Here is a 27,703-nt window from a genome sequence, read left to right as displayed (position 1 = left end):
GCACTTGCTAACATACTTTTTAATACAGGTGAATTTCACATATAATGATAAGGATCACATTTATTGAACATTGTGTTAATAAATGTATCGATTTTGTGCATTCGAACATTGCATTAATAAGTGTATCGGTTTTGTATATTTTGAGTGGTTTTGTATATTTTGAGTAGTTTTGTTGTAAAAGTACTATATATGAATATTAGATGTGAATGGATAAAGTGGAGAGAAGTGCTTCTTCGTGTGTGGCATGTCATGAGAGGTGTATGCAAGTTTGGAAACACAATGGGACCCTTGTGCAATAGCCAGTTCACACTCCATTGTTGAGGAGTCAACCTCATTGCTCTCTTTTAGTCAATCAAAGATCCAACACCATCCATCATAATTATTTCTCAACACAAAAGGTTGGAAAAAAATGAAATGGCTATGGGGACAAAAAGGACTAAAGGAGAGACGTGAGAGACATATGGCACGCAACAAAGCATTGTTGTCTATGCCACTGATACATATATGTGGCCTATACAGGCAAAAGTCTACTTGTAAAGTGGTAAATTTCCTCTTGTCTCATAACATTCAAATTCTCAACGATTGGTTGTAGTGTAATTATCATCTATAAGATAATTTATTACATGTGCACGTGTACAGGGCTTTATAATTCACACCATTTTTCCCAAATTTCTTAATTTGGTGCATTAGTGTGAGTATTATATACCAAGGAGGTATACTTAAAGTTACTGTCAACAAACGAGATCATATCAAAATCATCTCTAACAAGCGAAGCCACATCACTCATTGTGCGAGATATATATCAACCACTAACGGTGGTATATATGGACAAAAAAACTTACCCTAATCAACCATGGGCCACGCCAGCAATATATATGGATGATCCATCAGTGACATGGGTATACCAAATGCTGTCATGTTTTACTGTGTGTATTTGTGACATGGGTATGCCAAATGCTGTCATGTTTTACACTTTTACTCATGCACAGTAAGATTAGACTTCTTAAGTTAGCATGCATTCATGGTTGATTAATCTTAATTTATACTTAAACAAGCAATCAAACACCTAATAATATAAACACAACATCATTATTATTACTTTTCTTTAGCTTTGGCCGGCATTAGAGGACATTGGTTTCTCCGGAGATGATTGATAAGAAGAAATTATCTAATACGCAAAGGTTAATTGTGGCCATCGAAATCGATCAGATCCAAGTTTAAAAGATACAAAAAGTGCCGGCAACATTCAACCACCATTTTACTTAAGAATATCCTACATTGATACTTTTTCTTGTTGTGAATTGTGATGGATATGATGATGATTAATTATACATAATGCTAACTTTAATTCTTTAAATAAGCAATAAAAATCACTTGAAATCAGAAGTCATGCCACTGGAAAGAATAATGCTAGAATGATTAAATTTGTAGACAAAGTTTTGGAAACTAAAGGGCATGGAAGTTAATGATTGGTTTATTACTTAAACGTTGATAAACATGCTTATTTATATTGATGACACATTATTTAGTTTGCAAATTTAGTCTTTAAATTTAGTTTCCCTAACATTACCCCACTGAAAATGACAAACTCACATCCTATCCATCACAAAATATAATGCAAATGAAAGCCATTGAGTGTGAGGGGCATAGACAGTAACAATTAGATGAGACAAAGACAAAAAGCAATGGGTGCATTTTTTTTGTTTATAGGGTTTCCCCAAAACCCTAAAGTTGTAAATACTCAAAAACACTTAGCCCACCTTAATCAATCATTTTCATTTGACTGGTATTAGAAAATTCAACAAATTGAGTTCATTGGTTGACAAATTGTGTTTATTGGTTGAGACCACCTTAACTATGGTGGTCCATTTAGTACCCTAGAAATACTCAATTCTTCTGTATACATGCTACTATAAATTTATGTGATTTTCCACTTTCCACCAAAAGTAGCTCTTTCTTTGCAGAATTGCAGTTCTAGCTACGATTATTTGTTTTTGAGAGCCCCATGAAGGAGACACTAAGGTACTTGGCAGGAATTGCAGGCCCAAGTGGTTATGGCTCAAATTCAACTGCTGAGCAAGTCACCCAAGATTGTTCTTCCTCAGTCCCTTCTCAACTCACTGCCATAATCACTGGTAAGTTTATCAGAACCATCCAGTTTCTCTCATAAAACCAAAGAGATTTCTGATCAGAAAAACATTGGAACACATGAATATATAGTATAGTTGATTTCAGATTTCTCAGGTTCTCTCTCTCTGTTTGTTTACCGGCTTTTACTACGTACGGTTACATGAAAAATGGTTTGTACTGTTCTCTACTGCTTTCTCTTGCTTTTTCAGTCTCATGAAATTAAGTGATTGTTTACTATTTCCAGCCATTTTTCTCTTCTTGCTCTCATTTGATTTTGCTCTCATTTGTAGTAATCCCATAGATATGATGAAGTTTCTTTTATGTTTTTGTTAATTTTCAGTGGCATAATTCAAAGATTTCTTCTTTTGCTAACCCTCTGGCTCTATATCTCTCTCTTTAACTGATTATTTTTCTTCCCGATCTCATTTGTTTCGCTTCATCTTGACATGAAAAATGAAGGGTTTGCAGAACCCTTCAATCCATGCTTTCTTGGATGGAAACATAAAGTTCATCGCCTGGAAAATATATTAAAACATTTATCAATCCCACCAAATTTTGATACGCTAGAATATTTTATTTACTATTTTATATTAATTTCTTGTTAGTGGTTCTTTTTTGCTCTAGCAAGATATAGTTTTGTCTCTTTTGAATAGTTTTCTATTGTTTCCGAGTTGCTCTCCATATCACAAGTGCTTTCTGACCATTTAACTATGCACTATCCCTAAGGTTTGACCTAATTAAACTACTCTATTACCTGGGAATTACAGGAGCAACGTCAGGGATCGGAGCTGAAACGGCAAGAGTGCTGGCAAAGAGAGGAGTGAGGGTCGTGATTCCGGCGAGAGATTTATTGAAGGCGGCGGAAGTGAAGGAGGGGATTCAAAGGGAGAGTCCAGAGGCTGAGGTTATACTCTTAGAGATTGACCTGAGCTCACTCGCTTCTGTTGATAGATTTTGTTCTGAGTTCTTAGCTCTAAGACTTCCCCTCAACATCCTCATGTAAGTTTCTTCAAAGTTAACATGTTCTATTATACATATGTATATATGAATACAGTGTGTGTATTTGTGTTTGTGTTTGGTACTAATGCATGAAATCTTCACAATTTGTAGAAACAATGGTGGGATGTTTTCTCAGGCTTTGGAATATTCTGAAGACAAAATTGAGATGACATTTGCTACAAATTACTTGGGTAACTTTCTATTTCACTATCCATGAGAAACTTTTGTGTTCGACCATCACACTCACACATCCACCTGGTGTTCCAAATTTACTCTTGCTATAACACGTGCATTCATTTATTAATAGGGATGTGATATCCACACATCTCATTTTACTTCTCACAAACTTTTTTAATTTTCAGCTGTCGGATCGAATGAATTGAAAAAAATTAACGGACAAAAATTATCAAGGGGTGTGTAAGAAGTAAAATGGAGTGTGTGGATAGCACACCCCAATTAATATTATATTATAAGTTCAATGACTACTAAACTATGTCATTTAGTTATCACTAATACTACAATCTAATGATATTTTTCGGCGATTGTAAGAAAAAAAATATATACCATCTACTCATATTAAAATATGTTAATTAGTAATATCACGTGAAAATAACTGTGAACTAGCCAAAGAAGAAACCCTAGTTTAGGACATGAATGAGGTGTTCGCATACAATCAATGACCTCAATTGCTCTACAGCTCTGATACAAGTTTCGCTCCTTCCCAAACGATGACCAGAAAAATTGGGCCATGCTCATGTGCCCTATAAATTGTGTACAATTATCCACAAGACACGTTTTTGGATTTTCCACAAGAACATGCTTTTGATTCTTGTCATAAGGCCCATTTGGGAAAGCGCATGACCGTTCAGTCCTTTCCTTGCTGGCAGGACATCATTTTTTGACAGAAAAGCTGCTGGAAAAAATGGTGGAAACAGCAGCTCAGACCGACATCCGAGGGAGAATAATCAACGTTTCTTCTGCGATCCACAGCTGGGTTAAGAGAGATGAATTCCGCTTCAACCAATTGCTCAACCCTAAGAAGTAAATTAATCACACTTAATCCTAATTAACCATTACTAAACCGTGATTAGTAATATTTGTACAAGCACTAATCATGTTTGTTCTTGCAGTTATAATGGTACAAAAGCTTACGCACAGTCCAAACTGGCAAACGTATTGCACGCCAAGGAACTGGCAAGACAGCTTAAGGTAGCTAGTCTTGTATATTTTGTTTCACCTTTTTGCCGAAGAATTTTTTTTTTGTATGTGCCGGTTATACATAACAATCTCTAACCGGAGCGTTTCTTGAACATACAGGCAAGAAATGCAAAAGTAACGATTAACGCAGTACACCCGGGAGTTGTAAAGACCGGAATTATAAGAGCTCATAAGGGCTTCATCACAGGCACGGATTTGTCCCTTTGATCTACGTTTAAATGTGAATTAATGTCGCAGTACTGCAAAAAGAAATCTAATTTTCTGGAACATTTCTTCCCATGCAGATTCTGTCTTCTTCATCGCGTCCAAGTTACTAAAATCGACATCTCAGGGTGCTTCAACAGCTTGCTATGTTGCTTTAAGCCCGGAACTGGAAGAAGTGAGTGGGAAATACTTTGCAGACTGCAACGAGAGCGACTGCTCGAAACTAGCAAATGATGAATCTGAAGCTCATAAGTTATGGAAGCAGACTCGTCTGCTAATCCATAGACGCCTTTCCCAACCAACAGCTAGATAAAAGCGAAAATGTGTAGTCCATCCCTCTGCCATTCAGCCATGTATATAAGGGGATTTATATAAGCAAAAGATAGAGAGGCCTAGTACATCAGGACTACATAATAAACAGATTCCGGAACCAAATAATCATGATGCGGCATGAAGTAACAATATGTGGTAGTGTGACCGTGACTCCGAAAATTTTTCCCACCAAAAATTAAGAATGGTTGTATAAATTCCAAGGTGATTTAATAACGGAAAGAACTTAAATACCGTATGTTGGCACTGTTTTTGTACAATAGACTCGATATTTACATGACAAGATTGGAAATTCGGCTGCTATATGCAATTCTGGCTGCTTGTGTTTGCCGAAAACATGATAGATTCAGTCCATAAAACAATGCATGTTCGTGGAAGCATATACAATAAGAGAAATTCCACCCCTAAAAGCCCTCTTGAGCTATAGGCAACTTAATCCCCTAAGTGAACCGTAACCGCCTAAGTGCATCTCCCTTCCTCTAAATTGAATAACCTAGACTATTAGTATTAAAAAAAAAAAAATTTTAATAAAATAATAAAAGATAATTTTATTTTTAACTTCGGATATAATTGTTAACCAAAAGTGAAAGAGCATGGTTAGGGTTTTTCTTTTTAATTTCCTGTATTTTTAATATTTAGCCGATATCATGTTGATGTCAACCTTGCGTCACAGCCTAGTCGCTAGGCCGTATATTCCTGTCTAGTGGAACAATCGGGCTCCCTTGGCCTAGTGTGTGCTGGAGGGGTTTTTTTGAGAACTTAAACGAAAAGCTCTCAATACTGTCTACTTTAATCAAAAACTACATTTTTACACTAAAAAATCAATCTTGGTACTAAACGCTTTACCCTTTATTTTGTCCATATCGGTAAAACTCAAAGTTTTCAAGCTCTTTTTATTAGTTTTCCTCTCTTTTTTGGGGGGTTTTGGGGGGGGGGGTGGGGGGTGGGGGGTGGGGTGAAGAGGGGGTGGGATTTAAAGGCCTATAACAGATTTGAATCAAGGACTTTGCACATTGAACCATCTGAAGTTGAGAAATTTCGTAACCAAAATCTTAGATCCTACTAGCATATAATATATAATTCTTGCAAAACCCTGAGGGGACATATCCCTAATGCATCGTCAAAACTTAAAAAAAAAAAAAAGAGATACCGGAAAACATCCTCTATCATGGCACTCTTGAAAAGTGAAAGTGAAGCTACAAATGAACAAATTGTGAAGAAGAGAAACGAAGATACATCCCCATAGCCGATGCCTCTACTACAAAGAGCAAAAACACACACATCGAAACAGTTTTAGGGATTACAACAGCGAAACAGTTTTTGGGTTTACAAGCCTTACATATTCATTACCCATTAGCTGTTCAGTTCAATGAAGGCGCTGAAGAGAACACAAGTGAAACAAACCCAGCAACAAGGTGGTGCTGTCATGTTGGGCTGTTTCTGTCTACTTAAGTTATATGAACACAGAAATCAATTTTCTTGTCTTACACGTCAAGCATTTGTGGTTGCCAATTATGAACATCAACCTCATCCAGTGTCTCCTCCGTCTTCATTTCTTAACCTGCCATAGTTTTCAATATATTTTATCAAAAGAATTTTGCACTAACGGTTTTCTTTTACAAAGTAAATAAAAACTTATTAAGAGCATTCAAGCACTGTGAGTCATGAAAACAAATAACAAGCCGAAACTTGGAAGAGAAGGAAAACTATAAATGTAAAATTAGAAAATACCCTTAAACGAGGAGACCGACGCATAGATAATGCAGAGGCAGGAGATTGAATTACTGCTTTACTCCCCTTCCCATGGTTGGGTTTCTTGAAATGTCTATTTTCTTCTCCATATTGAACTTGGTGGTCATAGATCTCAGCCAGAGATTCACTTCTCCCAGTTGAGACAGACAAAACTGGAGCAGACCCAGAAATTGTGGAAGAATCTTGAGGAAGAACAGTTGGTAATCCTGTTGAATCATAATGAACACAAAAATCAATAACATACATCAATACGTGCACTAGAGTCAGGAAATATGACAGATTTTGGAATAATATACAGGGCCACTATTTGAGGATGTTCCCTTTCCAGCATGGAAGATTTTAGATGAAATGCAAGAGAGAAGGTCTACCTTGAGCCGCGGCTTCTTGAAACTTAACTCTGATATCTCTGACAAATTTAAATAACTCATTGGTTCTGTTCAATTCATGAATCATCTCTTTGGTCTCGTTCAAGTACGGATCACAATCTACCACTAGACATTAAAAGAAAGGGAATATTAGAAAGTTTGAGATACACAATATAAGATGTATATTCAAGATTAAACTAAACCCTACAAATAAGAGGTACAATACTTACAGGTGTAAGTATCATTTGCATGGCGAACGGTGAAACAGAATTCCTGATCTGGATTCTTCAAACTAATGTTCTTGAATGTGAATTTTACACCTAGTCACAGAAGGATGTATGTCATTCCCCATAATAGATATATGAGAAATGTTGCACAATCAAATAACTTCAATTACCATGTCCGCCTTCAATGTAGAAACCAAGAACCCTATTATACCACGAGATGGCCTCTTTTATTTCATCCTTTCCGTCTCCGATACAATTTTCTTCAGACTCTGCCAATGTTTGAACATTACTAAAATTAAAAAAAAAAAGTAACGAAATTTGGAATCACAATCATATACGATGTCCTTTGAAAAACCGAGTCCCCCTCCAATAAAAAGCCAGAATGCAATCAAACAAGAGCAAAAGTTTAACTATTAATAAGTACATAAAATGATAGAAAGCTATAACAACAAATCAGCGATGGTGCCAATAACTGAAATAATCAGAGGAAATTACCAAAAGATTGCTGAGAAAGGATTGCAGCATATTCATCCCTCTTAGCCCTTTGATCTTGCACTGTTCTCTTAAGTACTTCAATCCTAGCTTTCCTAGCTTCAATGGCCTCCATCAATGCCATTCGCTTGGCCTCTTTACGGGTCTTCACTACAAAGAACAATAAGAAATATAAACTAACACAGATTAATTTGACGAAGGAAAAATATATCTTAAAAGAAAAAAGATTTCAGCTAATCACAGCAAAAGCAGCAATTAAATTGATTAGCTTTCAGGGATATTACTACTAAACAATAAAATTAGTGTAATTTCTTTGCAATTTTAACTTCAAATTTTCCAAGTAATTTCTAATTTCCATCCAAATTATAAATACAAAATGCAGAGGATATACCTGCTAGGGCTTTAAACAAATCATCCTCAGCTTCCCTCAAATTAGCTTTAGCCTCTCCTAACTTACCTGCAATTATTCGAAAGAAAACAAACTTCAGCCAAATGAGATTTACAAAAATTTAAATCCGAAACCCTAATTTCGCACGAGCCACGCATCCTCACTCGACTCAAGAACCCAAATTTATGCACGAATTACAAGAAAACGCAGATATAAACCCTAAATCGAAGTAAATTTATGAAAAAAATCAAGTAAATAAAAGAGTTAAATGACAAGCTGGACCTTGGGACCGGAGGGTTTCTTGTGCGGTGGCGCGAGCGGAAGCCAGGGAGTCCCGAAACGACGCCGCGAAGGCATCCAAATCCTGCTGGTGGATCGGAATCTCACTCTCGCAGGCCATCCGTAGCGACTCCATCTTCGTCCGTACGGACTCCTCTGGTTTGCCGTCCATTTGCTGAAGACTGAGGAGTGAGTGACTGAGAAAGAGGGAGAGTCGGTGACACAGTTGGAACTATTTTTTGAAAAATGAAAGTTTGCGCCACTTTTTAGTTTTTTTTTTTTTTTTTCCTTTTTTTTTTCAGCGAGTCGATTTAGGCAGTTACTCAGTGGGAAAAAATGTGGGCCGTATTGGATCTGGGTGCAGATATATTGGGCCTTTAGGGTAATGGCCTTCTTTATTTTTATTTTTTTTTCTCTTTGTTTTTGGTTAGTGGACTGATCAAAATTTTGTAAGTGTTTTTCTGACAGTCAAAAGCACTTACTGCGTTTAGTTGAAAACCTTAATGGCACGTTTACGTACCCGTAATCGGAATCAATTTACGGAATTAGATTCCGATTACGGGATACATCTTTGTTTACGTAATCTTGTGGAATCAAAATACATGTAGGGTCTACACACATTAAGGAATCCAACTCCTAATTTTGAAGGAATTTGACTCCCTCCATGAGGGAGGTATTTCAATTTCTTGGCACTTGAGGAATCCGGAATGGATTTCTTCTACCAATTATGCCCTCACTTGTTTCTGATTATTCCAACATTGCCCTTTATTTGACACTCATTATGCCATCTTTTAATAAATAAATAAATAAAACCTATTTATATATTTTTATATAGGTAAATTTTATTATTTAAATTTAATTAAGAAGTTAATTTAATTAATTAGTATGAAAATAATTTATTTATGTAAGGGCAATTTAGTAATCAACCTAGTTTTCATTCCGATTGAAGTAAATTAGTAAACAACTTTTATGGATTCAACATCATTCCTGCCATCTTTTAATAAATAAATAAATAAAGCCCATTTATATATTTTTATATAGATGAATTTTATTATATAAATTTAATTAAGAATTTAATATAATTAATTAGTATGAAAATAATTTATTTATGTAAGGGCAATATAGTAATCAACCTAGTTTTTATTCCAATTGAAGTGAATTAGTAAACAACTTATATGGACTCAATATCATTCCTACTCCGATTCCAAACAGTTTTAGTAAACAACTTCAACAGAAATCTGATTCTAATTCCACCTCATTTCAATTCCTCTTCAATTCAATTCTTCATCAATTCAATTTCTTTTAATTTGATTACGGATTAGTAAACCCGCAAAATGTTTTTAACGCAGCTTCGTTCTAAAAGGTAAAGAACAAGCCTTTTGCACACAATTTTTGTAATCCATTAATGTATGACAATGAGAGAGAAAGAGAGAGAAGGGGGACAACAAAACTAATATTGCTTGAATGTGAAGTCATTTTCCAAATTTCTTTCTCAAAAAAGGAGAGGGGATGTGTTGATGGATGCGTATTCTGTGTGCATGCAGATTGCGAATGCAATGTCTTATTTTATTTTAATTTGTTGTGCCTGCAAACTTGGTAAGGAGTTTTTTTTTGGGTGGGTGGGTGTGTGTTGGTGGGGGGGGGGGGTCGGGTTTGAAGATTTTTCTCATCTCGTTTTATGTGTGTGGCAGAGAAATGTAGGCTGCTTAATTGTAACCAATAAAGGATGATGATATTCGCACACACCTTGTTTTATTTTTTTTACATTTTTTTCATTTTTGGTCGACAAATTAAATAAATTAAAGAATATCAAATAAAAAAAATTAACAAAGATTGTGTGGAAAATAAAAATAGGGTGTTAATAGAACCACCCTAAATAATTTCAAACTCTTTATCCAATCATAGTTGTAGCTGCATTGTTTAGAGCAGTTGCGCTTGTTAAGATATCAAAGAGGGGATCAAAGGTCCACTACTAATGCGTCAAGCACTTGTGTATATTCCCTCAACTTAATTATTTGTTAGCTTAGTAGTGTGAATTTTTATCGCAAAAGACCTAACTGTAATTAGAAGTGAAACTACTCATTATAAGTTATGCTTTATTCTGTCATGTTTTTGACACAGGATGTTTTGCATTCTTCAACAGTGCTCCCTTCTATTTACATACACCCAAGTTTGAATATCCTCTTATGCAATTTAGATTAAAAAAAAACGGTATTATAAGAGTATTCTGCATTTTAACTCTATTGAATTTAGCATTATCTTCCATATTTGTGCAGAAGGGTAGACAGCAAAGAAGAAGAAAAAAGCCACCTCTCTGGTGAGCCCTTTGCTTGCTTAAGCTCACGTGGTGCGCTGCTAGATAATGTCCCATGTGAGATCTGAGATCTCTCTTCTGTTCTTGGTCTTAATATACACTTTTCTTTTTATAGTACACATGAAAGATTCTCAGTGTAGATCATGAGGGACAGAATTGTATATATATACAGCAGACCCTAAAATATAAAGATTTAAAGGTTAAAAGATTCAGAGTATCAGATACTTCGGAGCACTCAAGTGCCCATAGGCCAAAAGAAACAAGGCAAGCAAGCATGATACGTTTGTTCTTTGTCATTCACATTGTATGGAAATGGAAACGCCAGGAACAGTTGTGAAATAGCAAGCGTTAATTCTAGGAACCATGCGTTCCAGCGCCATCTTTTGAATTTTCGCCATTCATGCTTGTGGGACGCACAAAACATGGACGCATGGGCATTTCCGTCCCAAGCGCGAGCGTGCACGACTAATCATGTAGCACCATTTGATTTGGGCAATACTTGCACTTCAGCTACAAGGTAATTAGTTGGCCAACTTAGGGTTTTGTGATCATACTTGTCTGCAAATCTCTAAGAAAAGCAGTGACTCCATCTGCAAGTAACAGTGCTACCTTAATTTGATTTGTGAATTTCAATTTGTTGGGAGAAAATTTACGTCTGAAAATTAAAGTTATTTTTACTTTACCCAATTCAGTAGTACAAAAAATGAAGTCTGTTTTACTTTTCATCCAAAAATTTATAGCATAAGAAAATACAACCTCAAATTTAAATATTTAATTACCTTGAAATTTACAGATCTTCCACATCAAAATATAACCTCAAAGCTAAAACATTTACCTACATTATCTAAAAGGCATTGGTTGTAGTTCTCAATCATAGAGATCAGCTTCATCTCCAGCAACTGCGGCTGAAGAAAATGGGGATAGAGCAGCTTCTCCTGCATTGTTCTCTGTCTGTTGAGCAGGAAATCGAAATTCGGATCCAAACCCACGAGATTGCTGCAAAGTCTGAGCAAATAGCTGGTACTTCTTGATGTCCGCATCACTCACACTTCTTCGGGCATATTTCATTGATTCCTCAAAGTGTGCTGGCTTGATCTCGGCTACCTCATTAATTTCATCTTCTTCCATGGCTTCGGGGTTAGCATTCTTTCTTCTTTCCCTCTCTATATCCTATAAATGTTTGAAAGGAGGAAAAGATTAGTACAATTTTCAGGAACGTGAAGAATAAATTTCAACAAGCATCTATGAATCATGTTAAAGCTGCAATTAGGTTTCTTGTATGTGAAGGAATGTTAAGGGAATTTTGTCTTAGGAAAAAAAAAAAAAAAAATCTTTTAACGAGCATAAATTTTCTTCTGCAATTAGGCTTCTTGCTTGTGCTGCAAGTAATTAATTCAAGTAGGAGAAAACCTCTTACCTTCTCAATGTCTTCTCTGATGGCATATTTGCAGGCACGTTGACATATCTCAGTGATATCTGCACCACTAAAACCGTGCGTATAACGGGCAAGAGCTGCTAGGTCAATATCCTTAGAGATGGGGGACTTGCGCAAACATGCTTTAAAAATCTGAAGGCGCGAAGCCTCATCTGGGAGTGGGATGTAGATAAGTTGGTCAAGACGTCCAGGCCTGAGCAATGCCGGGTCAATAATATCTGGCCTGTTTGTTGCCCCAATGATAAAGACGGTTTTATTTGCATTCATTCCATCCATTTCAGTTAGAAGTTGGTTCAAGACTCTGTCTCCAGCACCACCGGCATCTCCCACAGAATTTCCACGCTGATAGAGGAGGGGGTTCGTGAGTTAGTTCAAAGCGAAAAATAGTTATTCTCAAAATAAACAAGTAAATTAACCAATAAACATAAATTTGAATGTGATTGAAAGGAAACAAATAAAATAAAATAATCTCAAGTACCTGAGTTGCAGTTGAGTCTAGCTCATCAAAGAAGAGAACACAAGGAGCAGATTGGCGAGCCTTGTCAAATATCTCGCGCACATTTGCCTCACTTTCTCCGAACCACATTGTTAGCAACTCGGGTCCTTTGATACTGATGAAGTTGGCCTGACATTCGCTGGCAATTGCCTTGGCGAGAAGAGTTTTCCCACAGCCAGGCGGTCCATAAAAGAGAACGCCTTTAGAAGGCGACATGCCAAATTTCTCAAACATTTCTGGATGCTCCACGGGCATTGAAACAGTCTGCAAAAGGTAAAGGAATTGGTAAAAATTTTGGTCCATAGAAATTATGCATAGAAGAAGAAGAAGATGAAATCGAATCACAAACCTCTTGAAGTTCTCTTTTGACGTTGTTCAACCCACCAATGGCATCCCACGAGACATTTGGTACCTCCACAACCTGTAAACCAAGAAAACAAGTTTGTCATTCTCAAGTCCATAGATTTTCTGAGTAGCAACTTCTAAACAAGTAAAGCTTGCTACTCCTAAACTTAAAAATAAACAAAAATTGAAATAAATACATAAAACTTACAGTTTCACGCAAGGCAGAGGGATTTGTAGAGGACAACGAGGTCTGGAAGTGTTCATTTGTCACAGCCATCGAATTCAACACCTCAGCATCAATCGTTTCGTCTTCCAAATCAATAACATCCATTTTTTCACGGATGCACTGGAGTGCGGCCTCTGTGCAGAGAGCAGCAAGATCTGCACCAACAAAACCATGGGTATCTTTTGCAACTCTTTCGAGATCAACCTGTTATAGTAACAAAACACCAAGTTAATTATCATGCTTTATCGCAATGCAAGACAAAACAATATGATATATCAAAATTTGAGGATAGAAAATCTTACATCGTCTGCAAGTTTCATCCTCTTTGTATGGATTCGTAAAACTTCCAATCTTCCAACTTCATCCGGCACACCAATGTCAATCTCTCTATCGAATCTTCCAAATCTCCTCAGAGCAGGGTCGATGCTGTTTGGCCTATTCGTTGCTCCCATGACAATGACATGCGCACGGGACTTAAGGCCATCCATTAAAGTCAGAAGCTGGGAAACTATACGCCTTTCCACTTCACCGTGGGTCTTTTCTCTCTTTGGAGCAATAGAATCTATCTCATCAATAAAAATGATTGAGGGTGCATTCTTTTCGGCTTCCTCAAACGCCTTCCTCAAGTTGCTTTCACTTTCACCTGCCATCTTGGACATTATTTCAGGTCCATTAATCAAAAGGAAGAACGCTCCAGTCTCATTCGCTACAGCCCTTGCAATCAAAGTTTTTCCAGTCCCGGGTGGGCCATAGAGTAAAATGCCTTTAGGGGGTTTTACTCCAATCGATTTGAAGAGCTGCGGATGTCTAAGAGGCAGTTCTACTAACTCGCGTATCTGGGCCATTTGCTTTCTAACACCTCCAACATCATCATATCCCACATCCTCTAGTCTTTCCTCGTCTTCACGTTTGACAGGCTCTCCCTCACAGAAAATCTCAGTATCTGGCGCAACAATGCAGTACTCAGCAGGGTCCGTCTCCATGACCTTGAACTCAACGCTTCGCATCATGCCCCGAACCAGGAAAAGATCACCCTTCCTCATAGGCCGGTAAGATTCAACGAAGTATGCTGTGAACCAAGTAAGAATGTAAAGAAACATGTCACAGAAGCACAAAGTCTAATTGTAACAAAATATTGATGTGTGACACAAACAATTAATAAGGAAATAAATTTCAAAGAGAATACTCACGCTTCAAATATGCATCGAATAAGCTTCCTGTCACTCCTTCAATTGTATCATCGATTGGAAGGATGTGAACCTTCTTTCCATACTTGACATCAGGGCAGGGATGAACAGACACAACATCTCCAAGGCGAACCCTAAGATTAGCTCTCACAACTTTGTTCATTCTGATTTTCGATTCCTCGCATTCATCATCGGCAATAATGATGCAAATTGTGTCTCTCCTTTTCTTGCCCTGTACACCCCCAAAAAAATAGTGAGAATTAATTTCTAGGCATTTAGACACTTAAGTTCGACGCATTCAGAAACATAGAAGAGCAAAATATACCTTAATTAAAACAGTGTCTCCGCGGAAAAACTGAAGCTTCTCCAGTGCAGCAGGGTGCAAGGAAATCACAGAATTATCATCATTGACAGCTTCATCGACAACAAGTCGATTAGGAGACTTCTTTCGTTCCAAGATAGCAGTCGAAAAATCTTTCTTGTTGCTCTTCCTGTATTTGAAAATAAAAACTTTAGTTTCTCGTAACGAAGTACTCATCAAAACCAACAAATAATCAAATCTTCTCATTCAAAACTACAATCCTGCAATAGAAGACTTCTGCCAAAAGTTAAACAAGAACTCTCCGGTAATTTTGCGCTACAAACTTGTAATGGTGTTATATCCCCCTACTAAAACCAAACAATGCACACATAGCGGTACAAGAGTATGCTTTGGAAACTAATCAGTAAATCATCCATGTGTATAGAGCATATATCTTACTTAATCCCGGTGTAACTGCATAAATATGGTTCAGAGAAAAAAAGGTTGAATCTTTTGAGTTCAAGACTGGCTAAAGCGGATGTGCTCCCACCATGTGCACTGAGTTTGAATTCCCTCCCCATAGTTAGATTAGTTTAAAGTATAGTATCGCTTGTATCAAATTGACAAAATAAAATATATATATATATATATATATATATATAACAATCAACATAGCATCCACACATGTACACTGCCATAAACCCTAAACCCTAATTAACCCTATTCATTATTCAGTTTGATAAAAGTTTTAAAAGTTGATTTATTTTTAGAAAACAAACAGATGCTAATACGAACTGCAATAGCTATAACAGATGGCTATAGGAATACGTACGGGTCCGAAGACGAAGAGGGCTGAGAACGATCAGGAGCAGATGGACTCGGAGGCGCCATTGTTGTTGCTTCTTTGGTTTTGGATTTTGGCGGTTTCGTCGATCGTCAACAAAGGTTTTGGGAGTTTCAAACGTTGTGAAGAGTGAACTTTGACACGACGCGAGGGGCTTTGGTATTTTATAGGCAACTAGAGAGATGGACCTATTCCGTTTAGGAGTAGGGTTGTGAGTTTTATTTCGGTTTCGTGCGGGAAAAGATACATCTCTGCCGACAAGGAAAAGGACTAATCAGTTCTGGAGTTTGCATGTGCTCTAAGCCAATCACGCACAATCACGTAAAAAAATTAATTTTAAATTTCGCCACAACGGGTACCCGTTGGAGTCCCTTTTTGTCATTCACTTGGAATTTTGGAGAACAATGAGTTATTATAATTTGGTCCTTGTAGTTTGCCAGAGTTCACTTTTATTTGTATGGTTTCAATTGATGCAAATAAAGTTATTGTAATCTACTAATTGTTACAGGTAAAGAACAACGCTTAATTATTATTTTTTATTACAAATTAAGACATGTGAGACATAGGTGAGGGAAAGTTGGTATTTTAAAAGAAGTTCTAGCCCCTAAAAAGATGGACCGCCTTAGCAAAACCATCAACTGGTCATTTTTTTAAAAAGAAAAAAAAAAAGAGATGTAATAGTACTGCATTACGTCTCTCAATTCCTAATTTCATAAGGAAAAAATTGAATTGAGAAAATTATTAAATTACAGATTCTTAAATTTATATATAGTAACTTCAGACATGAAACAATACATGACTCGAAATCAAGATGAATTATGTGTTGAACATTTTATGAGTTGTCATGCACACAATATAAATAGAGATTCGAACTCACTATTTACATTTGAACCTAAGACCATCTCCAAAAGACATGTCAAATAGGATTAAAAGACATTCAGGCATTCTCCAATGGATATGCCAAATATGATGTGGCAGTTGAGTCATTTGACTCCTTACTTTCTAGTTATCTTTTTTGACAGCAAACAAAGAAGGAGTCAAATATTTTTAATTTAAAATTTTTAATTCATGGGTCCTATTAACAACCTATAGAATAAAAACTAAAATTAATTTTGATTATTTTTTAATAGTTAATGAAACTCTGAGCCCAATAAAATAATAAAATATATATTTGACACAACTATTGGAAAAGAAAATGATTTAGCATTTGTATTCAATTTGCATTAGCCATCAAATATAATTTTGATATATTATTTTCGACATCTCCTTTGAAGATGCTCTTTATAAGTGAAAAATAATACTATTACACCTTAGTACTAAATAACAAACTGATCACAGCCGTTGTTTTTTTTTTTTTTTTGGTAAATAGATCACAACCAATGTTACCCCTCGTAAAATCATTCTTCGGCCAAATTGGGGCCCTTTAAAAGCACTTTGGGCCTCCCCGGCCCGGCCTGGCCCAACTCAAGTCGTCTTCCCCAAATCAAAGAGGGCGAGCAGAGAAACCGAACGTACGAAATCCGAATTAACTCGCTGGAGTAGCATAAGCTGGGAGAAGAAAACATGGGTGTTCAAATTGGGGGGCTAATAGAGAAGGTGAGCGGGAAAAAAGTGGGGTACAATGAGTTCGTGGAGAGGTACATGGAGAAGAACCAGCCTGTGGTGCTCACAGGTCTCATGGACGATTGGAGGGCTTGCAGAGATTGGGTCACCGACAATGGCCAGCCAAATCTTCAATTTTTCGCTACCCATTTCGGAAAATCCAAAGTTCAGGTACTAGATTTAGTGAAATTAAATATGAATTATGAAGTGTGTTTAGAAGGAATTAATCACAATTAAGAAGATTGGCTATGTGGTAATTAGATATTAGCTAACCTATCAGCCCCTGTTTTGGTTTCTGTTGCTAAAGATTCAGGCTTTGAATTTTTGGTGTAATATTGCAATGTTAAGTAGTTTTTTAGGTGTTGTGTGATTGTAATAATAAGAAGTATGTTAGATGAATTAATCCTAATTAGAGGAATCAATCCTAATTAGGCTTATTAGCTAGCTCGCCGCCCCTTTTATTTTGTTTTGTTTTCTGTAGTTTTGTAGTAGAATTAATACTTTAAAGGTTCAGTCTTTGTATGTTTGATCTTTTTAAGGTGAGGTGATATTTTGTCACTTATAGGTTGCAGATTGTGGTACTAGAGAATTCACAGATCAGAAGAGAATGGAAATGACCGTTGCGGACTTTGTTGAGCAATGGGACCCCGTTCAGGAGCATAGTAATGCTTCAAGTCATGAAGCTACGAGCAAGGAGTTGCTATATTTGAAGGACTGGCATTTTGTTAAGGTGCTAGTTAGAAACTTTGAATTCACCCTTTATTTATGGGGAATTATGGAGCAGTTGAGGAGTTAGTTTCCTGGTGATTTTATGCTTTGACATCCTTGTTACTGTCTGCCTTGGGTGTATGGGGGCTTTGTATATTTAGTTGGGACATATCAGCTTTGAGAGTCTATCGCTTTGCGCATATCAGTGTGTCTAGTCTAAGGTAACATCTCAAAATTTTCTAGCATAGTCGCCTGACTTGTTCTATCATCCTTTGGTATTCTGATCTCCAGGAGTACCCAGAATACGAAGCCTACACAACTCCGGTGCTCTTTTGTGATGATTGGCTCAACATGTATCTTGACAATTATCACATGCATAATGATCCCAACATTTACTCAGAAAATAACGAAATAAGTTGCTCTGATTATCGTTTCGTTTACATGGGAGCAAAAGGTTTGAGAATATTTGTGATACATTCATTCAGTCTCTCTCACTTTCTAGTCATAGATATGATCTAAGTCAAAATTTTCAAGGAGATTTAGCTCCCTTTCTGTGGTTTATGCAGGCACTTGGACTCCTCTTCATGCTGATGTTTTCAGGTCATATAGCTGGTCAGCGAATGTGTGTGGCAAAAAACGGTGGCTTTTCCTCTCTCCTTCTCAAAGTCATCTTGTGTTTGGCAGGCAAGTTTACAATTTCCTGCGCTAATAGGAATCAGAGATATCTACATTGGGAGTCTGGGACATTTGTGTATTGCTTTGATTAATGAAGCATATTTTAGAACTCTCTCTCTTTCTTACCCTTTCTTGACCTTCAGGAATATGAAAAGCTGTGTATATAATATTTTTGATGATGTTAGTGAAACTAATGTTCCTGGTTTTGCAAAGGTAAATCATCAATCTATATCGTCAAGTTTTCTTTTGTCTAGTTGTATTTTTGCAGCTTTTTTGGTGTTGAAACCGTATATTCTTCTATTGAGCAGGCTATCTGGTTGGAGTGCATTCAAGAACCAAATGAGATTATCTTTGTGCCTAGCGGATGGTATCATCAAGTCCATAATTTGGTATTTCTTCTATTTCTTCAAGTTTGCTTCGCCCAATCATAAAATAGAAGTCTGAAAGTTTGCAATGATTATAAGAGGTTTTCCGAGTAAATTACTCTCCATCACAACTTTTCTATTTGTAGGAAGACACTGTAGTCTGTATGTCAATCAAAACAAAACTATCTTCATGCTTGATGAACGGAATTTTTTCATCTTATTTGTGTTCATAATACTTTCAGGAAGATACAATTTCCATAAACCACAACTGGTTCAATGCTTATAATATTCGTTGGGTGGTAAGTGGAACACTACTGCCAGAGTATATTGTGTGTTAAATTTCTACCGCTCCATGTAAAACTAATGATGCTAGTGTTCTAGTGGCACTAATTTGTATATATTAAATTATAGTGGGATTTACTTTTGAGGGACTACTACGAGGCTAAGGAGTACATAGAAGACATCAAGGATATATGTGATGATTTTGAAGGTCTCTGCCAGCGGAACCTTGCCGCTAATACAGGTAAATTGCAAACTGAACATGCAATAACTTAAAGCTTGTTTAAATTTCCCAGTGACAAATCCGAAGCACTTGGACATAATCATAGCTACTGAATAAACTTAGCGTCCGGAAGAGAACAAGGGGTTTTAGAAAAAGAAAAGGAAAAAAATCCTAATCTGCTTGCTAATTTTTTTCTTTTAATGCAGGCATGAACTTTAGTGATTTCTTAATCTTCCTAGCACGGTTCTCTCTGGCCAACTTGATCCAACTTTGTTATCTTGCTAGAAAGAATGGAAATCACACTCGGAATTCATCCCCAATAGCTCAGAACTTCACTTTCAACCTTGCATCAATTCAAAAAATTGCATCGAATATAAAATCTATGGAAGATCAGACAGGAAGTCATGGATTTCATTTGGATTTCCGGGAAGCCTTAAATGATCCCGAGTTCTCTAAACTTTGTACTGTTTTGGGAAGACAATATGGGATGGTACACATGGAACCAGACTGGAATTACAATACAAAGAAAGCTTGGTTAGATGATATGAGGTACATGGAAATTCTAGGAACTTGTAGCTCTGAGGTCTCTACTGCCAGTGATCTTGTTAAATTTGTAGAGCATGCTGTTGCAGAATTCGTGGGTGTTTGAACTGCAAGATTTTTCGCTGTCTAATTTAAAAATGAAAACAGTTAAATGAGAATTGATATCCCGCTACAAGATGTCCAAGGTGAACTACTTGGACAACGCCAAGATATAAATCTGCCTGCAGCACTGCTTATTTGGCTTATGAACGTCTGACAATCTGCCTGCAGCACTGCCTACTTTGCATATGAAGGTTTGATGATCTTCCTGCAGCACTGCCTATTCGGTTTATGAAGGTTTGATCTTCGGTTGTGGGATCCAAATAACAAGAACAGTGGTTGGAAAACCCTATGAGTGGTATTTGCCTTTGAAGTTGCTGATTCTTATTGTCTTCGTGCTAACTCACTGAAGTTTGAACAACTCTACCGAGTCGGTGAATTCACTGGTATCATTCTATGAATCTATATTTTCTTTTCCTCCTTGCACCTCTGTATATATGTTCTACTTGACTGAAATTCATATGATGATTAAGCAGTTCAGCTTGCTTTACTTTGAATCTTGCTTTAGACTTTAATGATGTTTAAACGTGGTTAATAGGAAGTGGTAAATCTTATTAACGCGTTTCATTACTTGCTTTCACGTTAACCGTCTTGTGGTGTTTTTACATTTGCATGTATTTTGTAGGCCAAACATTGACTTTGTTGTCTGTAGTTTGTCAAAATTCCACTTTTGCCCTTATAATTTCGCTTTTTTTTTTTTTAATATATCGATATTTTTACATTAAAAAGGAGGGGGAGTTCGGCTGAGCCACACAATAGGCAACCTAATTTGGTATCAAATTCGTCATCCATGAGATTCGAATCTAAGACCTCACACTTCCAAGTGAAGGGGAATATCATCAGACCGTAGTACCGAGTGACTTATAATTTTGCGATTTAAGTTATGTAGTTTACTAATGGTTGTAATTTAAGGATAATAGCTTAATCTCGTCAGGCTTTTTGACAATTAACATGTATGAAAATGTGAGGGTATACGTATAAATAAACATACACGCACCGTGCCGCTTGTTGAATAGCAACAATTAGTACACTGGCGCTACATTTGATAGAGAGGATTAGGCTGATAAGATAACTCACTATAATGGATGACCTGGATTGGTTCGGAGTGTTGTTTTTATTGTGGTCCCATGATGCAGACCATCGAATACTCGTAACGTTGAAGTGGAACCGTCTATTTTTTTTTTTCACTCAATATGTCTTGAATATAATGAGTTATTTTATCCAAGCTAATGTTTTCCATCAAACGTAATGTATGAAACTTAAATCGCGACAAATGAAACTCTGGTGATCAAAGTAAAACTTTGTCCAAACCACATGGACCAAAGTTATGCTTTGCCCTATAATATATGGATGGTTTTATTCACACACTTATTTTTACCTCTCACACATATTTTTCAATTTTCGACCATCAAATCAAATGAATTAAAGAAGATCAATGACAAAAAATTACCAAGAATGTGTACGAGATAAAAAGAGGCGTGTGAATAGATCTTTCCTAATTTATAAGTTATGTCCTTGTTTCCTTGCTTAAGCATGAACAGATGGTGATGTGTCACTAAGCATTTGTTGAAGTATGGACTAGGTAGGTTTTCCATCCACACAACTGCACACCGGTCCTCAAGTAGGTACACTCTGTGGTCATTTTCAACCAATAAAAAAAAGGACCACAAAAACAAAAAGGAAAAGAAAAAAAAAAATGTATTGTTAGGAGCAAAAAGCTTGGCTGGGAATGCAAACTTATACTATTTAGCAGTTCTTGGGGTTGACAACTATATGTTAATGTCACAAGAACATTTTCAGTGTGCCGAGAATACGATCCTATACGCTAAGTGTTATAGTACAATTGGTTGAAATTTTTTTTTTTAAATTTTCTATTTATTACGCTTGTTGTACCTGACCGTTTTCCGTTAACACTGAAAAATCTCTCTAATGTCACTATTTTCCTTCAATGATTTTATAATGGTAGAAAAGAAGTTCCAAGTAGTTGTTAAGTGGTTGTCATGTGTGCTGTATTTGTTTACACTTTGCTTCCTTGTTGCTACCCATCTGCTTTTGCCTTGGATTAAGGATTTGCTTTACCTATAAAATGCATAAAATATCATGCATCAAATTTGCTTGGGAGCAAGAAAGTTTTGACTCAAAAGCAGTGTGGATTTTTCAAGAGAAGTAATTCTTGCACACGCTTTTTCTATACACGTTCTTGTTTTTAGTTATTTTGTTTGTTACTCTTTTGATTTATTCAATTTAAAAGTTAGAATAAATAATAATGTGCAAAGTGAGAGAGTGTGAGAAATCACTTCTCGTTTTCTAAATAGCTATTTGATAATCACTTCATTTCCAGTTTTTATAATTTTCACTTTTTGGCTTTCAATTTTCATTTTCTTGAAAACAGAAAATAGTTATCAAACATGCCAAGTCAAATCTTTACGGTTTTTAGTTTTTTTTTAAATGAAGACTAAAAATTAAAAAAATGAAAACAAAATGATTATCAAACGACCCCTAGATTTTTTAAGTCCCGCTCTCCTTTTTTATTCTGATGTGTTCATAACCTATGCTTATGTACTCTCATTTCTCGTGGAAAAAAATTGAAGAAACAGAGAAACACTATGGAGCCAATGCAAAACTACCAACACTTTTTTTTTAAAAGAAAACTGGAAAATACAACAAAAACCCTGCTCTGGATAAATTCTTAGGTGCAAACGGCCAAACTACACACACAAAGCACCCCCACACTCCTTATATTTTGGTCCTACCCATCCCCTTTTGTCTAGTGCCCTATACAGGCGTCCAAACACAAAAATCTCCCTCTACTATGAACTAGAAAGAAAAAATAACCAATACCTAAACACAAAAAAATAAGAAAAATAAACAAAAATTACTATGCTGCTATTATATTCATGGACACCTCACATTTCTTCCAGGACCACCATAGTAAAAGTAAGTTCCCCACACATTATTTCTTCCCTGTCTTATGTCATAACAATTAGGGTGATCAGCCAGGAGGTGGAGATTTGTGAGTGGAAGCAAATTGTTATCCCAATCTACAACCTGCAAGTTTCTGAAATAAGATGCTTTTCCAAACCCTGCTTCTGCAAATTGTCCACTTCCCATTTGTGTAGATGTGTGGTATCCTCTAGATCTGCTATTTACAATTTCACCCCCAAATTGCACCATGCTTGCATGGCTCCTCAGGTGACTGAACAAGAATGCTGGCCAGTATCCGACTAGGAGCCCATTTCCAAACTCTAGCCACCAGTGTCCATGCTTTGGATCCTGTAAAATTTAAATTACAACATAATTACATGTTGATTAACTTTATTTTAGAACAAAATGATTGTGATCAATAAGTTGTTTTTGTCTTGCAATGTTTTCTCGGACTGAATAATGATGGGTTTAACTTTTTGTCACTTTTTGTGGGGGTTGATATGATGAGTTTTTGTCCCTTACTTGAAGAGTTTTCTCACTTCTTTTTCATCTTTTTCATCTTTTTTAATTTATTCAATATAAACTCTAAAAATCCAGAATCGATATATACGGAGTAAATAGAGTTGTATGTGCAGTGACGAATAAATTGATTCAAAAACACACAATTTGAGTGAAACCCCTACGTAGAAAAGCCCTTCTAAGGAAACGAATCTGAGTCTATAAATAAAAAAATACTGGAGGAAAATAGGAAAGAAATTGATGTCAATTGAAAGGTGCGGTTGGCTTTTTTGCAAGTGGATTAGATGATGAAAATTCTATAAGGAGTTTTTTTTTCCAAAGCAGCAAATATTTTTTTTCTTTTTTTTTTTTTGGCAACCTTATACCTGAAGGTAACAAACTGAATTTTCATGATAACAACAACAATAACCGAGTCTAATCATATTAAATGAAGTATGCTATATGAATGTTAAAACGCTATTACGTTTGGTTTACACCAAATCTTAATTTTCATAATAAATATAAATGAAATTTTTTATGTAAGCTATAGAGAGAGAGAGGATAGAAGTTGAGTGCAAAAAAAAAACATTCTCGGGCCAACTTAACTAATCTTATGCCTGTATTTTCATCATATATTGATTTGAGTGTAATTTTGTTGTATTTAGGTTTGAATATTAAAATAATTAATTATGTGAATGTTGACTTGAAAAACTCACCTTCCAAACCATCAAACCAATATCAAATTGTCTGCTACCATAAGAGGACCTTGGGGAGATTGCTGCTCCAATTGCAATCTTGTTATTTGTTTGGACAAATCCTGAGCAAAGCAAGTTGTAGCATCCAGTTGCTTGATATGCATCTGTCTATAAACATATAATGAAGCATCAAATTAGTACTAATTGTACTTATTTCCTCATAATTTATGTCTTAATTCTCCATGCAGATGAGAAACGGAAGAATCTAATTAGTAAAAAAAAATTAATTAATAGAACTTACTGTCCAGTATGTAAAGAATCTTGGATAGTTATCTCCATATAACTCTGGACTAACCTGGGAAAAAATTTAAAAGGAAAATCTTAAATTTGGCAATTAACAAACACGAAATCATAAGTTTTTATACAAGCAATTTAAAAAAAAAAATTGAAATATACAAGCAATATTAAGAGAAGAAGTATGAACACGACGATATCTGCTTAAAAGGACATATACCTGCCATCCAGCTTCAATGGTGTTTAAATCATTGCCAAAAGAACCAGAGATGACCCAAATCTGTGATAAGCTAAATTCATACTGATCAGTGACACGTGGCGCCCACACATTGACGCTAGCCTTTGCTCCGTAGTATTGATCCCCATTAACAAACACAACTGCATGCTGTAAAATTCAACCCAATGTAAAGTGAACATATTATTGCGTGGTTTTGCTCGCCTAATCCTTCATTATTCTCATTATTTTCGAATGAAAAAAATGACTAACCTCATGGCCACTGCCTGAGGAGTCTCTCCTCACATGTCTTATCGGCTTTCTTCCGAATCTTTGGATGGAGCTTGCTCGTAAAATGTCTTTCTCTCCGGTCCGCCGGATCGGAACTGTTCCTTGCGGACATGATTCACCGGAGTCTGCCCATACCTGATAGCTCTCTCCCACTTTATCTGTGCCGTTATAGCTTTTGGGCCTGTCTGGTTCCTCCTGTAAAAGTAAAATCACTGTCGTAATTAGTCCCCTAATTATAAATTTACAAGTTAATGATGACAAAGTTGAAAAGGGTTATTGACATATTGTTCTTGAAAATTACCAATGGCTTCTTTCCTTTGAGCTCAGGATGATCAAAAGCTGGTTGGAGATGAGATAAAACACAATCTATCACATCACCATCTGGACTCTGCATCGAGAAATAACAAAAATCCAAATCATTAAATCTCAAAAAAACCAAGAAAATGTCAATGACTATTTACTCTAACGACCTATTGTTTTCAAATCTCATAGACGACAGTTATTTATTATTATATATTTGGCTTTCGAATTCAACCTCTTAGTTTCTCCTTATGCACTAATCTGCTTGTCTTAAAGCTAAACATAAAGAGACGAGTACAAAAAGAAAAAAAAGGAGTGCGAAAATCTGTTCTCCACAAAAAACCGAAGACAACAAGAAAATCAACATTTGCATTGAATTCACTATCAAGGACAAAATGTGGTGCCTGAATAGTCTTGACAGCAGGCTTGTTGATCTTCCTTAAATATGATTGGACTTCGACCCCGCTCAACTTGTTGACAGAGCCGGTCCGAAAAGTCTGATTGGCCGGGGAGGGGTGGCGTAGGCCAGAATCCGAGACAACTGGGTGGGACAATGCAGGAGTAAAGAGAGAACAAGAAGCAACAAGAAGTAAGAGAACAAGAAGCATGGAGACGAATGAGAAGGAGTTGGAGGTGTGAGAGTAAGTAGGAAGAGCCAGTTTAGAGGAATGTTTGGGTTCGAGTGGTGGAGTAGGTTGTCTGTGTCTTGTGTTTGGTACAAAAACAGAATCAGAAGTTTGTGTTTGGTTGCATTGGACTGGGTGTCTTCTTGTTGTTGTGTAGTGGGATTTCACATTCTTCTGCTTTGTCCATGGGAGTTGTGGTGGATTAGGATTATAGTCTTCTTCTCCTACTCCCTTCATGTCCTTACAAAACAGAAGCAACCATCAAAGATGTGAGAAAGTCTTCTGCTGCCACTGCCTGCCCAGCTAAGTTGTTCACTTGACTCACTGCCTTTGCATTTCCAACATATAAACAACTCTCTCTCTCTCTCTACATCTTCTGAGGAGAGAAGATTCTTGGGTTTTTGTGTTCTGACACCTAAGAAAAAATTTCAGGCATGAGGGGATATTAAAGGAGAAATGCGAAGAGCACTCTCAAAGCAAAGCAAGGTGTTTTATCTCTCTGTCACTTTATTATTTAACGTTAATTTTCAAGCAAATATTATAAGATATTTTGTTAAAAGCATGATATGTTAGAAAATTGATGGATAATTTTAATTTTAAAAAAGTCTGTTAGCATTTCGCATATTAAAATAGGGGTGATAGGTGGGGCTGTACTTCCCCACGTTTTAATTCCTTTCACAAAGAGGGACAAGAAAGAGATGGTGATTCAAAGTTCAGGTATTTTTACAAAATAGTGAAATATGCAACTGCTTGAGACTTGAGAGCTAAGCCAATTATACCTAACAAGCGACAGCCTCTGGAGTCTTTGCCTTTCTTTTTGGCTAAAAGAACTTCGTTGCTTCGTCAATAAGCTTCTCAAAACTTCATTTCATAGTCGGAGTCTGAACCTTTTGAATTTCTATTTTGATGAAACGGATCTAACTATTACCGTACCCGATTGTTATTTCACCTAATTACTAAGTATTTCTAATGACAACTTTATTCTGAATGCTTATTTTTTCAATTTTCATGTGTTCAATAAAATATGGGTATTGAATATTCCAATTTTTGACTTCTTATATGTTGACCGACATATATGAAATCAAAAAATTGCGTTTCATACTAAAAATTGTAATTCAGTATCTATAAAATCAAGAATCTAATCAACTGAAGGACTAATTGATATCGTACCGGTCTTTTTTTTTTCTTTCTCCAATTCATAACATACCGGAGTTCCCTCATTCTAAGTAAACATGACATAATATTATCAATGGTTTAGAGGAACACACTAATTACAAATGAAGTAAAAGAGTCTCTTTTCTTTTAGGGGAATGCTAGTTAGCTTCCTCACTTGCCTTTTTTCATTTGCTTTTCACACTCAATAAATGACATGTGAACTTATTTTACACCTAAATCTATGTAATAATTGTGATAAATCATTAAATTATCCAACCAACTCATTAACTAATCTTTCCAGTAATACCCGTAGTTGAATCCCCAACTAAATCATTAAATTTTCCACCAAAATTTGACATATAATTAAGAACATCAGTGAAAAGAAAAGAACGAAGTTTTAAGCACAATTAATACATAGTTTTAAATGTAAGATAAGTTCGCATAATATTTATTTAATAAGAAAGATAAATAAGAGAAAACGGAGAAAATAGCTAGCATTCCTCTTTGTTTTTATAATTCTGAAATCTCATTCCATATTTGGCCCTTGCAGCATCTTTCAAGTCTCATAATTTCACTTCTTTTTATCTAACTATAATAATGTTCTGAATATTAATAACGCTGTTGTCAACAGTTGCCACTAGGAGGAAGTGGAACAGTTGGAATGCATAAACAGCCTTAC

At 36.1% G+C, this 27,703-nt stretch overlaps 5 protein-coding genes across 5 annotated transcripts; 2 read left to right on the top strand and 3 right to left on the bottom strand.

Annotated features, from left to right (window-relative positions):
- The first annotated feature begins 1,931 nt into the window (after positions 1–1,931).
- Positions 1,932–5,119, top strand: LOC103952981 (short-chain dehydrogenase TIC 32 A, chloroplastic). Its single transcript, XM_009364690.3, has 7 exons — positions 1,932–2,135; positions 2,898–3,129; positions 3,241–3,320; positions 4,017–4,170; positions 4,260–4,338; positions 4,447–4,534; positions 4,632–5,119. The coding sequence occupies exons 1-7, from the start codon at positions 2,006–2,008 to the stop codon at positions 4,862–4,864; spliced, it is 996 nt and encodes a 331-aa protein (XP_009362965.2). The 5' UTR covers positions 1,932–2,005; the 3' UTR covers positions 4,865–5,119.
- Positions 5,120–6,028: 909 nt separating this feature from the next.
- Positions 6,029–8,622, bottom strand: LOC125468303 (kinetochore protein SPC25 homolog). The gene is made up of 8 exons (XM_048587892.1): positions 8,388–8,622; positions 8,109–8,174; positions 7,721–7,867; positions 7,396–7,494; positions 7,229–7,318; positions 7,002–7,124; positions 6,613–6,839; positions 6,029–6,442 (listed from the first exon to the last, which is right to left on the bottom strand). Exons 1-8 carry the CDS (start codon positions 8,554–8,556, stop codon positions 6,431–6,433), a joined length of 933 nt encoding a protein of 310 aa, XP_048443849.1. The 5' UTR covers positions 8,557–8,622; the 3' UTR covers positions 6,029–6,430.
- Positions 8,623–11,354: 2,732 nt separating this feature from the next.
- LOC103952984 (cell division cycle protein 48 homolog) lies at positions 11,355–15,691 on the bottom strand. Its single transcript, XM_009364692.2, has 9 exons — positions 15,521–15,691; positions 14,713–14,878; positions 14,391–14,619; positions 13,503–14,269; positions 13,183–13,404; positions 12,979–13,050; positions 12,612–12,893; positions 12,116–12,475; positions 11,355–11,868 (listed from the first exon to the last, which is right to left on the bottom strand). The coding sequence occupies exons 1-9, from the start codon at positions 15,577–15,579 to the stop codon at positions 11,566–11,568; spliced, it is 2,460 nt and encodes an 819-aa protein (XP_009362967.2). The 5' UTR covers positions 15,580–15,691; the 3' UTR covers positions 11,355–11,565.
- A 1,320-nt stretch (positions 15,692–17,011) lies between these two features.
- On the top strand, positions 17,012–20,523 carry LOC103952985 (2-oxoglutarate and iron-dependent oxygenase JMJD4). The gene is made up of 9 exons (XM_009364693.3): positions 17,012–17,305; positions 17,700–17,864; positions 18,134–18,296; positions 18,409–18,526; positions 18,661–18,730; positions 18,826–18,906; positions 19,125–19,181; positions 19,294–19,405; positions 19,591–20,523. The coding sequence occupies exons 1-9, from the start codon at positions 17,096–17,098 to the stop codon at positions 20,031–20,033; spliced, it is 1,419 nt and encodes a 472-aa protein (XP_009362968.2). The 5' UTR covers positions 17,012–17,095; the 3' UTR covers positions 20,034–20,523.
- Positions 20,524–22,642: 2,119 nt separating this feature from the next.
- Positions 22,643–26,348, bottom strand: LOC103952986. Its single transcript, XM_009364694.3, has 7 exons — positions 25,648–26,348; positions 25,245–25,331; positions 24,926–25,138; positions 24,659–24,823; positions 24,446–24,499; positions 24,166–24,312; positions 22,643–23,299 (listed from the first exon to the last, which is right to left on the bottom strand). Exons 1-7 carry the CDS (start codon positions 26,104–26,106, stop codon positions 22,922–22,924), a joined length of 1,503 nt encoding a protein of 500 aa, XP_009362969.2. The 5' UTR covers positions 26,107–26,348; the 3' UTR covers positions 22,643–22,921.
- Between the last annotated feature and the right edge of the window lie 1,355 nt (positions 26,349–27,703).

This window comes from the organism of the source record quoted next, unplaced genomic scaffold (genome assembly GCF_019419815.1).
Source record: "Pyrus x bretschneideri cultivar Hongxiangsu unplaced genomic scaffold, Pyrus_bretschneideri_v1 Contig27, whole genome shotgun sequence".
Taxonomy (NCBI): domain Eukaryota; kingdom Viridiplantae; phylum Streptophyta; class Magnoliopsida; order Rosales; family Rosaceae; genus Pyrus; species Pyrus x bretschneideri.
This window is presented reverse-complemented; position numbering and strand designations above follow the sequence as displayed.